General features: G+C 49.2%; 1 protein-coding gene across 2 annotated transcripts in view; it reads left to right on the forward strand.

Annotated features, from left to right (window-relative positions):
- Window positions 1-14,297, forward strand: part of PIWIL2 (piwi like RNA-mediated gene silencing 2) — a 1,947,029-nt gene that overhangs the window by 673,554 nt on the left and 1,259,178 nt on the right. For both annotated transcript variants that reach the window (XM_078666379.1, XM_078666380.1), the window contains one exon: window positions 12,609-12,689. In XM_078666379.1, the coding sequence (XP_078522505.1) occupies window positions 12,609-12,689 (81 nt within the window). The remainder of the gene's footprint in view (window positions 1-12,608; window positions 12,690-14,297) is intronic.

A 14,297-nucleotide genomic window follows, 5' to 3' on the forward strand; every position in this document is an offset into this window, starting at 1 on the left:
GCAAAATGGGCAGATGAAAATGGTTACGACAGATGTCTTAAGTGTGGGGAGGAACAAGAGTCATTAAGTCATTTTCTCTTCTTCTGTCCCCTGTATACTGCCCCTAGATTGATGTGGATCAAGCCTCTATGTAAAATGCTTGGGATACATAGGCATGGAGAAGCTCTAAGAATCCTATGTACAGACCCGACGCCTATAATTGCTGTGGCTAAGTTTTTGAAATGGGCTTGGGTAATCCGCATAAAACAAATAGCGGAAGACACGTGAAGATTAAGCTGTTTACACCCGTAAATATTAGGGGTTGCTTTTATGAGCTTTTGTGCAATACTCCTCTGAAACAAATGTATATTGATAAGATTGATTTTATGATCTTTGAAATATTGTAAGATGTTATTCGGCATTAGTCTATTATAGTTTAATACCTTTTTAATATTTATTGTATACATTTTAATGGATTTTTTAAACTAATTATTGTGTATTTTATGTATACTTTTATGACTTAATTGTCGAATAAAGTTTATGAAACGGCCTATAATAAATGCATCAGGCAAAAGAGTGGCTGGACAACCTGCCAAACATTGCCGCATAGCCAACACACAAGGCCTATTAGCAAAATATGATAGGGCCCACTGGGACGAGATAGAGGAGTTACTCCAATATCTCCCAGAGGAGCATACAAAAAGAGGACAAGAATTAGTGCAGGAGGGAAAATTCATATCTAATTCCTCCATTAGATGTGCCCTGAACGATGCTGATCCTACAGCAAGGGGAATTAACAAGAGCATTCTCCTTAGAAGACATGCATGGTTGAGAATCTTCGGGTACAAGTCAGAGGTTCAACAATCTATCCTCAATGCTCCCTTTGGCAAACAACAGCACTTCGGACCCCAAGTGGACTAATCGCTTTAAAAAATGAAAAAAGACACAAAGGTGACAAAATCCATGGAAGAACTTCAGTCACCATCTGTTGGACCTAGGGAACCCCCAGCCACATAGGGTAGCTTGGCACTAAGTGGGAAGGCCTAACTCCAAGGAACATGTGCTAAGTTTGCGTCACACCCATCAGTAACATCACCTCCATCCACTCAAAAAGGACACTACACCAAAATTTTGTAGGAAAATACGTGTCTCTTTATAAAACCATCTATAGCAATTTCGTTCTACTTTTATCACAACCTTCCTGAAATATAGTACAAATCACTGTTATCACTTTCTGGGCTAAATCCAATTTTCACTAAGCAGCATTAATATTTATTACACTTTATCAGGATAAATGTTCTGGGTCAATTCCTACATCCAGAATTCTAGATACATTTACTACCGCTTCCAGACAGTTACACGGACTAATTTTTACTCCTCAGTGTGACAAGTTTATATTATACTCACTAGGCTCCAAGGCTATTGCAAGTAGAGATTTACAGGTTCACAGGGTCAATTCACTAACAGGCCCCTAAAATCAGGGCTCCCTCAGCTGGCTATCTGGGTAAAGACAGGCAATTGGGGTTACATTTATTAGATGACCATATACGTTTTACTTTAAGCACAAGGTAACATTTGTCTCTCCCAGAATCTTCCTCAGGCTCTAGAAGCTTCGCTTTCAAGGAGACACCCTTCTCATTTATTTCCCTTGTTTTTCCAATACAGCCCTTAGACCTTGACCTTCAGGTCCAGTACAGTAGTTTAGTCAGATACCCCTCCGCTTCTAGGCGCGTTGTCTTGCAGTATTAGGGATGATCTGGGCCACGCGCCCCGGTAATGCTGTCCCTGGCGCCGTTAACTAGTGAGATTCTCCCACCCAGTCACTCGATTCTGAAGTGACTCCCCCGGTAAGGCAGACTCCCACGCTACTACTCCTTTTACTCTGGGAGCTCTGCTCCTCCCTCCCGACCTTACCGGGTCTCCGCTGAGGCGGTCCCGGCCTGTTCGCGGTGTAACACCTGTTCCGCTCTGTGAGGGCTCCGGACCCTGGGCTGCCGGCTGTCACGCAGCTGACAGGGCCGGACTGCGGCGACTCTCTCTCTCGGCGTGCCTTGGTCTTCGGGACACGCCCCACGCTGTAGCCGTCAGAGACGGAGGAGGAGGAGGCTTCTTGGCTGGTCCTGGGTGTCTTCCCGCCCCCTTCTTCCGGGTTCCTGCGCCGCCGCACGTTGGATTCCGAACCCGCCGCTTGGCTGGTCCGCACCAGGCACTCCGTCAGCTCTCCTCACCAGAGAACCCCCCCTGTTGGGCAGACGACCGGCAACAGGCAGTCCCGTCTCTGGCCCCGACAAGGTAGGATTACTGCTCTTTGCTGATGTCAGACAGCGGGGACCCTGGGGATACGAGGCAATGGCTAACTCCTGCACTTTTCAGCGGCAGTCCAGGCGGGTCTTTCGAGATGTGGAGAAGCAGACGTCTTCTCCGCGTGCCTATTCACTATGCTCCCAGGGGGGTTGTTCTACCGCTCCTCAGCTGGTGATTTGGCACAGTTAGAAAGCTGGTGATGATTGGTGCTGTGAGGGCTCCGTCAGTAGGTGGGGGTTACGTCAACCGGGTAGGGTATCTACCTTACACACAGGCTGATCCCTCCCTCAGTGCGCCTTCCTTCCCACGCTAAAGCTTAGCTCCTGACCAGTCTCCACCCAGGCTCTCTCTGGACACTCTTTCCACACCTAAAATGGCCGCCCTGTTGCCGGCCTTATATAGGCTGGTTCTGGCTACCAGAACCCTCCAGAAGGTTCTAGTACCTTCTTAATGTAACCCTATGGTCCCTGATCTAGAGGTGACAGTTATAGCAGTTTATGGCGACCATTTTGTGGGTCTCACAAATCTAGTCAGAAGAGGCACCTAGGCCTCCGGGAAAAGGACTACGAGGGTCAAAGAGAATCTAACCCCTAGCTAACACCGCAAAAATTCAGTGGACATAAAAATTAAGGGATTTGAGGGGCAAAAAGGGGACAAAAATAAATAAATAACAGAAGGGCTACTCAAAGGGCAGACAGGTCTAACAAGCGTCCCCCCCAGCTGAAAGTGGGGAGAGCTGCCCAACCCCTTGGGAGTCCTCATCACTAAGGCGGAAATACCTAGAGAGACCGTCTGCGTTGGCATGGTCCACTCCAGGCCGATGTTCCACCCGGAAGTCCATTCCCTGTAGGGAGATGGACCATCTCAACAACTTGGGATTTTCCCCCTTCATCTGCATCAGCCAACGAAGGGGTCGGTGGTCAGTCTGAACCAGGAAGTGCGAGCCAAACAGGTATGGCCGCAGCTTCTTCAGAGCCCACGCCACCGCAAAAGCTTCCCTCTCGATTGCACTCCACTTCTGTTCCCGGGGAAGCAGTCTCCTGGATAGGAAGACTACAGGCTGATCCAGACCCTCTTCATTGAGTTGCGATAACACTGCCCCAATGCCATGTTCGGATGCATCTGTCTGGACAATGAACTCCTTGGAGAAGTCTGGGGCCCTCAGGACCGGTGCTGCACACATTGCCTGCTTCAATTTCTCAAAGGCTTGCTGACAAGCCTCTGTCCAGACTACCCGTCGAGGTTGTTTCTTTGAGGTAAGCTCTGTGAGGGGCGCTACAATAGTGCCATACCCCTTCACAAAGCGACGGTAGTAACCTGTGAGGCCCAGGAAAGCTCGGACCTCAGTCTGGGTCTTGGGGGGTTCCCAGGCCATGATTGCCTCAATCTTCGCCTGGAGGGCCTGCACTGTTCCCCTACCCACCAAGTGACCAAGGTACACAACCGACCCCTGCCCAATCTGACATTTGCTGGCTTTGATTGTCAAGCCAGTCTGTTTCAGGGCCTGGAGAACTGCTTGCAAATGTTGCAAATGGTCCTCCCAACTGCTGCTGAAGACGGCAATGTCATCCAGGTAAGCAGCGGAGAAACCCTCCATTCCGGAGAGGACCTGGTTCACCAGCCGCTGAAAAGTAGCAGGGGCGTTCTTGAGCCCAAAGGGCATCACACAGAACTGGTAGTGTCCCTCAGGCGTGGAGAAAGCTGACCTTTCCTTTGCTCCATCTGTAAGGGAGATCTGCCAGTACCCTGAAGTGAGGTCAAAGGTACTCAAGTATTGGGCAGCTCCCAGCCGGTCAATCAATTCATCCGCCCTAGGGATCGGATGAGCATCAGTCTTGGTTACTGAGTTCAGTCCCCGGTAAACCACACAGAACCTCAGTTCTGGAGTGGTGCCTGGTGGAGCTGCTTTTGGCACTAGAACCACCGGACTGGACCAGGGGCTACTGGAAGGTTCAATAACTCCTAGCTCCAGCATCTTGGTAACCTCACCGTGGATGCTGGCCTTCACCTTGTCTGACAGCCGGTAGGTCTTTGACTTCACTGGTGGGCTGTCTCCTGTGTCCACATCATGGGTACACAGGTGGGTCCTTCCCGGGACAAGGGAGAACAACGTAGAGTACTGCTCCAGTATCAGGCGGCAGTCCTCCCGCTGTTCAGGAGTTAGGGATGGGGAGAGAATCACTCCCTCCACCGACCCATCCTTTTCCTGAGACGAAAACAAGTCCGGGAGAGGCTTGCTTTCCGCTTCCTCTCCTCCATCAGTCACCATCATTAAGATGACCTCTGGCCTCTCATGGTGGGGTTTGAGGCGATTAGCATGTAGCACCCGTAGGGGCTGTCGAGGGGTCTTAAGGTCCACCAGGTATGTGGCTTTACCCTTCTTCTCTAACACCTCAAAGGGGTCTGTCCAGCGGTCCTGGAGGGCACTTAGCTCTCCAGGCTCCATCACCCACACTTTCTGGCCAGGCTCCAAATCCACCGGGTGAGCATTGTGGTCATACCACTCCTTCATTACTGCTTGGCTGGCCTCCAGGTTGTCAGAAGCTTGCTTCCACAACTTTGCCATTTGGCTCCTGAAGGCCAGCATGTAGCTCACCACATCCTGGGGAGGCTTCCTGGGAGACTTTTCCCATCCATCCTTCACCAGGCTGAGAGGACCGCGTACAGGGTGCCCATACAGAAGCTCAAAGGGGCTGAAGCCCACTCCCTTCTGTGGCACTTCCCTGTAGGAAAATAGCAAACAGGGTAGGAGGACGTCCCATTTCCTCCGCAGGCTTTTCAGGCAGACTTCTGATCATGCCCTTCAAGGTCTTGTTGAACCTCTCTACCAGTCCATTTGACTGGGGGTGATAGGGAGTGGTGAACCGGTAGGTCACTCCACACTCCTTCCACATTGCCCGCATGTACGCTGACATGAAGTTGGTCCCCCTGTCGGACACAACTTCCTTGGGGAAACCCACTCGGGTAAAGATCCCCATCAGGGCCCTAGCCACAACAGGTGCAGTGACAGTCCTCAGAGGAATGGCCTGTGGGTACCGCGTGGCGTGAACCACCGGAACCAGGATAAACCTGTGACCAGCTGTAGTTGGTGGATCCAATGGCCCCACAATGTCGATGCCCACCCTTTTAAAGGGGGTGCTCACGACAGGAAGTGGTTCCAGGGGAGCTTTCAGCTTCACCCCTGTCTTCCCACTGGCTTGACAGGATACACATGTCCGACAGTAGGTGTCAGATGCCACTTTCATCTGAGGCCAGTAAAAGTGGGGGACAAGCCGAGCAAAGGTCTTGTCCTGACCTAAGTGTCCTGCCAAGGGTATTTCATGAGCCAATTCTAACAGAAAGGCTCGGTATCGTTGAGGGACTACCAAGGCCCGGGATGAACCGGGTAAAGGTACTTTGGGTTCACTGTAGAGGAGTCCATCCTCCCAGTAAATATGGTAGTGTCCTGCAACGTTCCCTGCTGCCTGGGCTTCAGCCTGTCGCCTCAGTCCCTCAAGGGTAGGGCACTCCTTCTGGCCCTTACAAAACTCCTCCCTAGTAGGCCCTCCCTCCACATGCCACTTAGCAGGGATGGGTAGGTCCTCCAGGGAGACTACTTCCCCCTCCACGGACTCCTGGCTCACCACCGCAGGTGGCCGATCTGTCACATGGGGCGTGGAAGCCGAAGCAGGCTTCTCCTGTCTTCGGGTCTGTCCCTTTTTGGCAGCGGGCTGGGCCATTGTTCCAGGCTCCAACCCGGGCGAACTCCCTCTCTGGGCAGTCGCAGACCTTGTGCTTACACAGGCCCAGTCAGGTGTACCCAGCATCTCCGAATGAGTCCGGTATTCCACCTCTCTCCAAGCATTGTGCTCCATGTCATTCCCCAGCAAGCAATCGACTGGCACGGCAGGGCTTACTGCAACTCGAAGTGAACCTGCAACCCCTTCCCACTCAAAGGGAACCTCGGCCACCGGGTAGTGGCCCATTCTGCCGTCAGCCATCGCGGCAGGGTGGAGTACATGTGGAATCACCTGCTCTGGAGACACCAGTTGACTCCTTACCATAGTCATACTGGCTCCTGTGTCTCTCAGAGCTTCCCCTCTCTGGCCATTGATGGTGATCCATTGCCCATACTTTACAGTATTTGAGGGCACCTGGATCTTAGGAACCATCTCCCGATCTCCCAGGGACACTAAGGTGACACCCGCCCACTCACCCCCCCTTAACTAAGGGCAACTCCTCCCCGAGCGCTACACTAGCTACTCCCGGGGCTTTTCCTCCGGTGGGAGGGGGTGGTCTCTTTGGGCACCTGACATCTCCCTTATAATGTCCAACACCACCACACTCAAAGCAGTGGACAACCCTTGGCTGCTGGCTTTGGCCAGGATGAGGGTTTCGGGGCGGGTTAGCCTTAGGGGTGAAACCTGTTCCCTTTCCCTGGAAACTGTTTTGGGGAACTTTAGAGAACTCCCGCTTTTTATCTCCCCCCTCCTTCTTCTGAGGGGCGCCCTGTCCTGGCCCTTTGAGAATCCCCTCCAGTCCCCTTTGAGGACACCCGGGTACTTGCCCAGATGTCCGCCTCCTCTGCAAGCTTCCGGGGGTTGGTCAGCTTGCTATCCACCAGGTGTTGGCGCAGCTCGGGAAATCATTTCTCGAGTAGATGCTCTTTAAGAAAAAGGTCATATAACCCCTCATAGTCCTTCACCTCGCTGCCCGGTACCCAGCCCTCCAATGCCTTTCTTGCATAGTCCAGGAAATCCACCCAGTTCTGGGTGCTTAACTTGTGGCTCCCCCTGAACTTTTGGCGATACTTCTCCGGGGTTAGCCCAAACTTTTTGATTAACGCTATCTTCATGGTGGGGTAGTGGGTCTGCTTCTCTTGTTCTAGGGCCAATAATGTGTCCCGACCAGTGGGAGGCATATACTTATATAATCCACCCCCCCAGTGTTTCTCCTGGATCCCATGGGCTCTTAGGGAGACCTCATAGGCAGCCAGCCACTTGGCAATGTCATCCCCTTGACTATAGCTGGCAACTATGTCTTTAGGTAGGTAGGGTCTGGACTCCCTGGTTGGTTCTCTTGTTTCGCTGCCACCATTTGGAGAGTTGGCGAGTCCTAACTGTAGAGCCTTGAGTTCTAGCTCTTTTAGTCTAAGCTCATGAGTCATCCTCTGTTCCTCCCTCCCCTGTTTTAACCTGGCTAACTCCCACTTCAGCTTCCTTTTTTCCCCTCCTGTCTGTTAGTTCAGCTTCGGTCAAGCTTCCTCCGGAGACACTACTGCCCCCCCCCTTGAGTAGGTCATTGGTCCTGGAAGTAGGTTTCCCATCTCAGGATGGAACAATCCCTCTACCTCTATGACGGTGTCCCGGTCCGTCCCCTCTTCCTCCTCCTTCCCTTCTCCTTCCCTTCTCCATGTGCTGCCACCCAAGCCCTCAAACTGGTCTGGAGTTCCCCCTTCTTAGCACCACGCTTAAAGAACACTCCCATCTTGTGACAAAAGTCCCTAAGCTGGGCTACAGAATAAGTTTCCAGTTCTTCCAGAGCAAATTCCATTTTTGCTGAAGAGCAATGTAGGGACAATCACACAAAAAGAGGCAATTTGAAGCTACCTCCACCCACCACCAGGAATGAATTTAGAAAAAACAAAAGTAGTAATTGGGAAGTCCGCCAGGAGAAAACTCCAGGTGTAGGCCTGTGGGGTATGTTTTGTTACTTCAGAGTAGACGCAAACACAGTTTTTATCCCACCGCTGGACACCAATTATGTTGGACCTAGGGAACCCCCAGCCACATAGGGTAGCTTGGCACTAAGTGGGAAGGCCTAACTCCAAGGAACATGTGCTAAGTTTGCGTCACACCCATCAGTAACATCACCTCCATCCACTCAAAAAGGACACTACACCAAAATTTTGTAGGAAAATACGTGTCTCTTTATAAAATCATCTATAGCAATTTCGTTCTACTTTTATCACAACCTTCCTGAAATATAGTACAAATCACTGTTATCACTTTCTGGGCTAAATCCAATTTTCACTAAGCAGCATTAATATTTTTTTACACTTTATCAGGATAAACTTTCTGGGTCAATTCCTACATCCAGAATTCTAGATACATTTACTACCGCTTCCAGACAGTTACACGGACTAATTTTTACTCCTCAGTGTGACAAGTTTATATTATACTCACTAGGCTCCAAGGCTATTGCAAGTAGAGATTTATAGGTTCACAGGGTCAATTCACTAACAGGCCCCTAAAATCAGGGCTCCCTCAGCTGGCTATCTGGGTAAAGACAGGCAATTGGGGTTACATTTATTAGATGACCATATACGTTTTACTTTAAGCACAAGGTAACATTTGTCTCTCCCAGAATCTTACTCAGGCTCTAGAAGCTTAGTTTTCAAGGAGACACCCTTCTCATTTATTTCCCTTGTTTTTCCAATACAGCCCTTAGACCTTGACCTTCAGGTCCAGTACAGTAGTTTAGTCAGATACCCCTCCGCTTTTAGACGCGTTGTCTTGCAGTATTAGGGATGATCTGGGCCACGCGCCTCGGTAATGCTGTCCCTGGCGCCGTTAACTAGTGAGATTCTCCCACCCAGTCACTCGATTCTGAAGTGACTCCCCCGGTAAGGCAGACTCCCACGCTACTACTCCTAGGCCGAAGCAGACTCCTTTTACCCAGGGAGCTCTGCTCCTCCCTCCCGACCTTACCGGGTCTCCGCTGAGGCTGTCCCGGCCTGTTCGCGGTGTAACACCTGTTCCGCTCTGTGAGGGCTCCGGACCCTGCGCTGCCGGCTCTCACGCAGCTGACGGGGCCGGACTGCGGCGACTCTTTCTCTCGGCGTGCCTTGGTCTTCGGGACACGCCCCACGCTGTAGCCGTCAGAGACGGAGGAGGAGGAGGCTTCTTGGCTGGTCCTGGGCGTCTTCCCGCCCCCTTCTTCCGGGTTCCTGCGCCGCCGCTCTGCCGCACGTTGGATTCCGAACCCGCCGCTTGGATGGTCCGCACCAGGCGCTCCGTCAGCTCTCCTCACCAGAGACACCCATTCCCCCCCCCCCCCCCCCCCCCCCCCCTGTTGGGCAGACGACCGGCAACAGGCAGTTGCGTCTCTGGCCCCGACAAGGTAGGATTACTGCTCTTTGCTGATGTCAGACAGCGGGGACCCTGGGGATACGAGGCAATGGCTAACTCCTGCACTTTTAAGCGGCAGTCCAGGCGGGTCTTTCGAGATGGGGAGAAGCAGACGTCTTCTCTGCGTGCCTATTCACTATGCTCCCAGGGGGGTTGTTCTACCGCTCCTCAGCTGGTGATTTGGCACAGTTAGAAAGCTGGTGATGATTGGTGCTGTGAGGGCTCCGTCAGTAGGCGGGGGTTACATCAACCGGGTAGGGTAACTAACCTAACACACAGGCTGATCCCTCCCTCAGTGCGCCTTCCTTCCCACGCTAATCACTTAAGCAGCAGCATCTTTTAGGTTTTAGATTAAACATGTTGACCACTACATTTCATCTCACACATGCTGTTTAAATCCATAGCGCAGATGCACTGTTTTTATTCCTGGCAGCGAGAACATACAAATAAAGCACACATTGTGTCCTCTCTAGCTATTTTTATCATCACTTCCCTCACATTCAATCTTTTTTTGTGCTGCGCCCTCACTCACACTATGTGTCTCATTTGGTGGATTTAGAATATCCGTACAAACTAGACATCAAAACATCCCTGTGCTCCTCCCTCTCAGAGAGGGGATTGTAGCCCTCAGAGGAACTAGGTGTTTCCTCTAAGAGGAAAATCCCAAAGGTTGAAGCATGCCACCTTTGGTGGGTGAGGCATTTCATCCTAAAAAGGGATCATCTCACAGTTAGGTCTATGTGATATAGTCAGTGTCTTCTTCCTTCTTTTTCTCTTAGAATAGGCCCTAAATTCTATCCTCCTGATTATAGGGAGCCAACGAAGTTGCTTCAAGTGTGGAGAGATTTGGTGAAATCAAGGAACCCGCATGATTACCCTTGCTGCAGCGTTTTGGATAATTTGCAGCCTGCGAAGTAGACATGCAGGTAGCCCCAAGTATAGGGTGCTCGCATAGTCCAATTGAGACATGACCAGCGCATGGACCACGGTCTTCCAATGTTTCTCCAGCAGAAGTTGTAAGAATGTACTTATTGTCCTCATCTTCCAGAAACAAGTGGACTCGATTTGTTATAGCTGGGCGGAGAAGGAAAGCTCCTTATCCATCCTGATTTGCTGATTTCTGGCTTACTCCGAGGGTCAGTGAGTTACAGGCACTGTTGGTACATCCTCTGTACCTAAAAAATATACCCAGACAAGCTTGTTCTTCAGAGTAGAGCTTCATTTTTACCGAAGATAGTAACTCTCTTTCAAGTAGGCCCATCCATCATTCTGCCTAACTTTTATGCCTCACCTCTTCATCGAGATCTGCTACCCATTGGTCAAAAAAGGTATTTCCTGAAGCTTGCAAGCTCATTCTACTAGAGCCCAGGCTGCCACCACTGCTTTAGCTCGTGCAGTCCCTGTCCTGGATATTTGTTAGGCAGCAACGTGGGCATGCCTGCACATGTTTATGAAGGACTCCTGCCTGGACAGTCGGGTCCGGCGTGTTAGTCACCTTGCATGTTCGGTTCTGCTGGTCTTTTTAGTTTAATCCGTATTGCAGCCACCACATTCAGGGAGCTATTGCTAGGTTATCTATTCTAAGGTAAGGAATTTGCATCTAAAAGTCTCTTATCAGTTGAACAAGTTACTTACCTTTGGTAACACCTTATGTGGTAGAGACTTTGGGCCAGATGTATGAAAATATTTTGTATTCTCAAAATGTGCGAATAGCAAAAGTCTGCCATTTGTGAATGCAAAATGGCCTTTGCCTATGTATGAAAGGCTTTGGCATTCGCAATGTAGGTAATCACAATTTTAGCGATTACCTAAATTGCGAATGCAAATAGGGAATCGCAATCTACAAATCCCTAATGCACATGTAAGAAGCCTTTCCTAAATGCGGACTGTGCATTTAGGAAATGCTAATTACCATCAACTTTAAGTTGATGGTAACCATGTGCAAATTTTGAAAAATGCACATAAATGCACTTTTGAAAGTGCCATGTTGCGCCATATGCCCCTAGGGCATGTGTGTGCTTTACATGCGCACAATTAAAATTTTGGGGGTGCTTCAGGGGGGCCTTAGGCCCCCAGGCACCCTTGGCTGTGCATTTGCTAATTTGCAATTACCAGTTAGGTAATACCAAATTAGCTAATGCAAAACCATTTGCACCTAAATGAAGTAATATTAGCTAATAGCATTTTGCTATTTACCAAATCGATATTTGGTAATATTAACCCGTTAACCGCAGCGGTAATTCCGCCGCGGTGCGGGCGTTTCCGTGCGCGGGTGGGGCCGCGTTGGCCGTTGGACATGCGCAGCACTACGAAGGTAGTGGTCGCGACGGCCGACGGCAGCAGGGAAGGGGTTAAGGAATCGCAAAATATTTCGCAATACCTACATGCATAATATTTTGCAATTTCCACATAGCGTTTGAGTAAAAATCGCTATTTTACAATTGCAAAATGCTATGTACATACATCTGGCCCTTTATCTATCCGCAGATTCCTTACCGACCTACGCATCCTCCATGTTCTATGATCGGATTTTAGAGTAAAGGGTTGTTCCTGTCCTATTTTTTTAAGAGCCCTAGCTTAACCAACAAGTGTCCTTGTGGCTCAGTTCTTCTTGCGTGGAAAGTCACAAAAAGAAACTGATGTCAGTGGGATGGGGTGGCGCCTATATAGGCACAGTGCACATTACTTCTGATGTGGATTAACACCAACGAGCTGAATGATGCCACGTACTGGCGCGCTGGGCTACTGCTCACCAAAAGTTTTCGGATCCAGTCTCACACCTGGGGAATATTCTAAGGTAAGGAATCTGGGGCTAGGTAGACTCTACTAGATAAGGCGTTACCGAAGGTAAGTAACTTGTTCTTTAACATAATTCCAAGTTCTTGTTTACCTAATATTAGATTTGTAGACAGGCCACTTTAGTGTAGTGTATATTGCTCTTTCCCATCACCTTTCTGCTAAAATAAAATTGACAACGTCTTCAGATGCACATCATTAATGTGTAATGAAAGTCTCAATCCTGCCAAAAAACAATGGGTGCCATATACTTGGAGTGTTGTCATAATTGTGTAGAATAATAGAATGTCCTAACATTATAGAGAACTGAAACTCTGATGCAACAGAAACATTGAACAGCGTTTTTATAAGTCCTTAATATATGGCTGAAGATCCATTGTGGTATTTGCCTAAACTGTGTCATGGTTAATTCTCTTTCAGAGTCATGAGAATATTGGATATGAAACTGGTGGGGAGAAACTTTTTTGATCCTTCAAGCGCCACAGTGCTGCATCAGTACAGGTAGATTCTATTTAGGAATTTCTACATGGTTGAATCTCGGTTTGTATGCAAATATTTGTTTCACAGTTTGCTCTGTTGCTGCTACTGCAGTAAAGGTAAGGCGGTATAACACAATTTTAAACCATTCACAAGTTCTAGTGCTCAAACAGTGAATTACAAAAGATTGCTGTGATAAATACTCTACTATACATGCTGGCTGCTGACATTCAGATTAGGTTTGGATAGTAATTGTTCTCATTATTTAGTTACAGTTGATAGTCATGACGAGAGCGTGTCTTTGGTCATACATATTTCTTCTTGCACATTTCACATTTCAAGAATGCTCTTTCTTTCTTCCACTGCTTTGCATTCTTGACCATGGGAGTTGGTGTCCACTGTAATAATTGGGTTTCCTAACTACTGCACAGGTTACTCCTGTACTTGGTGTTTGCCCACTGGGTTTTACTGGTTAACTCTTTTGTCAGCCCACAACTTCACAATAGTAATATTCTCTTGAGTTTTCCCAAAAAGAATGTTTTCGAATTGGAAAATGTTAAGGACACAGTAGCACCATGTTGGTAGACTGGCAGTTTGAGCTCATTTCAACAGCACTGAGTTTCTGTGCAACATAAAAGTAGACTTTGAGGTAGCTGGTGTTGATCATAGAGTACTTTGTAGGTGCCTGAGGGCCAAATGTGTGATTAGCATTTTTGCAACCAGTATTGAATTTTGCTAATCAATGTATGTATTTTCAGGCCAGTTTGTAACATTATGGAGTAGGTTGCAGTCCAGTTTGTCTCATTAAGGTTTATTAGGTAGATCTCAAATTGCGACTCACTCAGTTTAGACAAAATCATAGGGAAAGTGGCCTGCAAGGGTCAGCAGACCACTATGCATTTGATTGATTATACATGAAAGAATTGCTAGTCTTATTTGATAGAGACTTCTAGACGCATATTCCTTACCTTCGAATTATCCCCATGCATCAGACTGGATCTGGAAAAAATGTTTGTGAGCAGTACCCCTGCACGCTAGTAGTTGGCATCCTACCGCTCCACGTGATGTGCGTGGTGCCTTTATAGGCTGCATCCCAGTGTACTGATGTCCATTCCTTTTTTAGGTCTCGCACATGGCGACGCAGTCGCCAGCGATACCTATTGTTACCGTCGTGCCTGCCAAGTGATACAGACCGGGGCACGCGCCGATTGATGTCTGTGGACGCGCTTGCGCAGATGCGCTTCCATAGACACACACAGCCCCTGCTTTCGCTTGGCTAGCATGCACTAACGGCGCGCGCACACGCACACACACACACACACACACACACACACACACACACACAGACACACGCGCGCACACACAAGCGCACACACACGCATACACAAACATTGCCCCCAGCCCCACTCACCGCATCGTGAGAGATCAAAGAGAGAGCGCACTCAGGTGGTTGCCGTGCATACGTGAATATGCACGGATGTGTACACCATTGTGGAAAAGGTGCACAGTGCCACATCTGAGGTGTTGGATGCTTGAACGTGAGACCGGAGGCGTAAAGGACTTTAGGACGTCTGCTGGACAAGGAGTGCACATACAGGAGAGGTGTTGTGAGAGGGATGCGTACAGGTGAGC

Source organism: Lissotriton helveticus, chromosome 11 (genome assembly GCF_964261635.1).
Source record: "Lissotriton helveticus chromosome 11, aLisHel1.1, whole genome shotgun sequence".
In the NCBI taxonomy this organism is placed as follows: domain Eukaryota; kingdom Metazoa; phylum Chordata; class Amphibia; order Caudata; family Salamandridae; genus Lissotriton; species Lissotriton helveticus.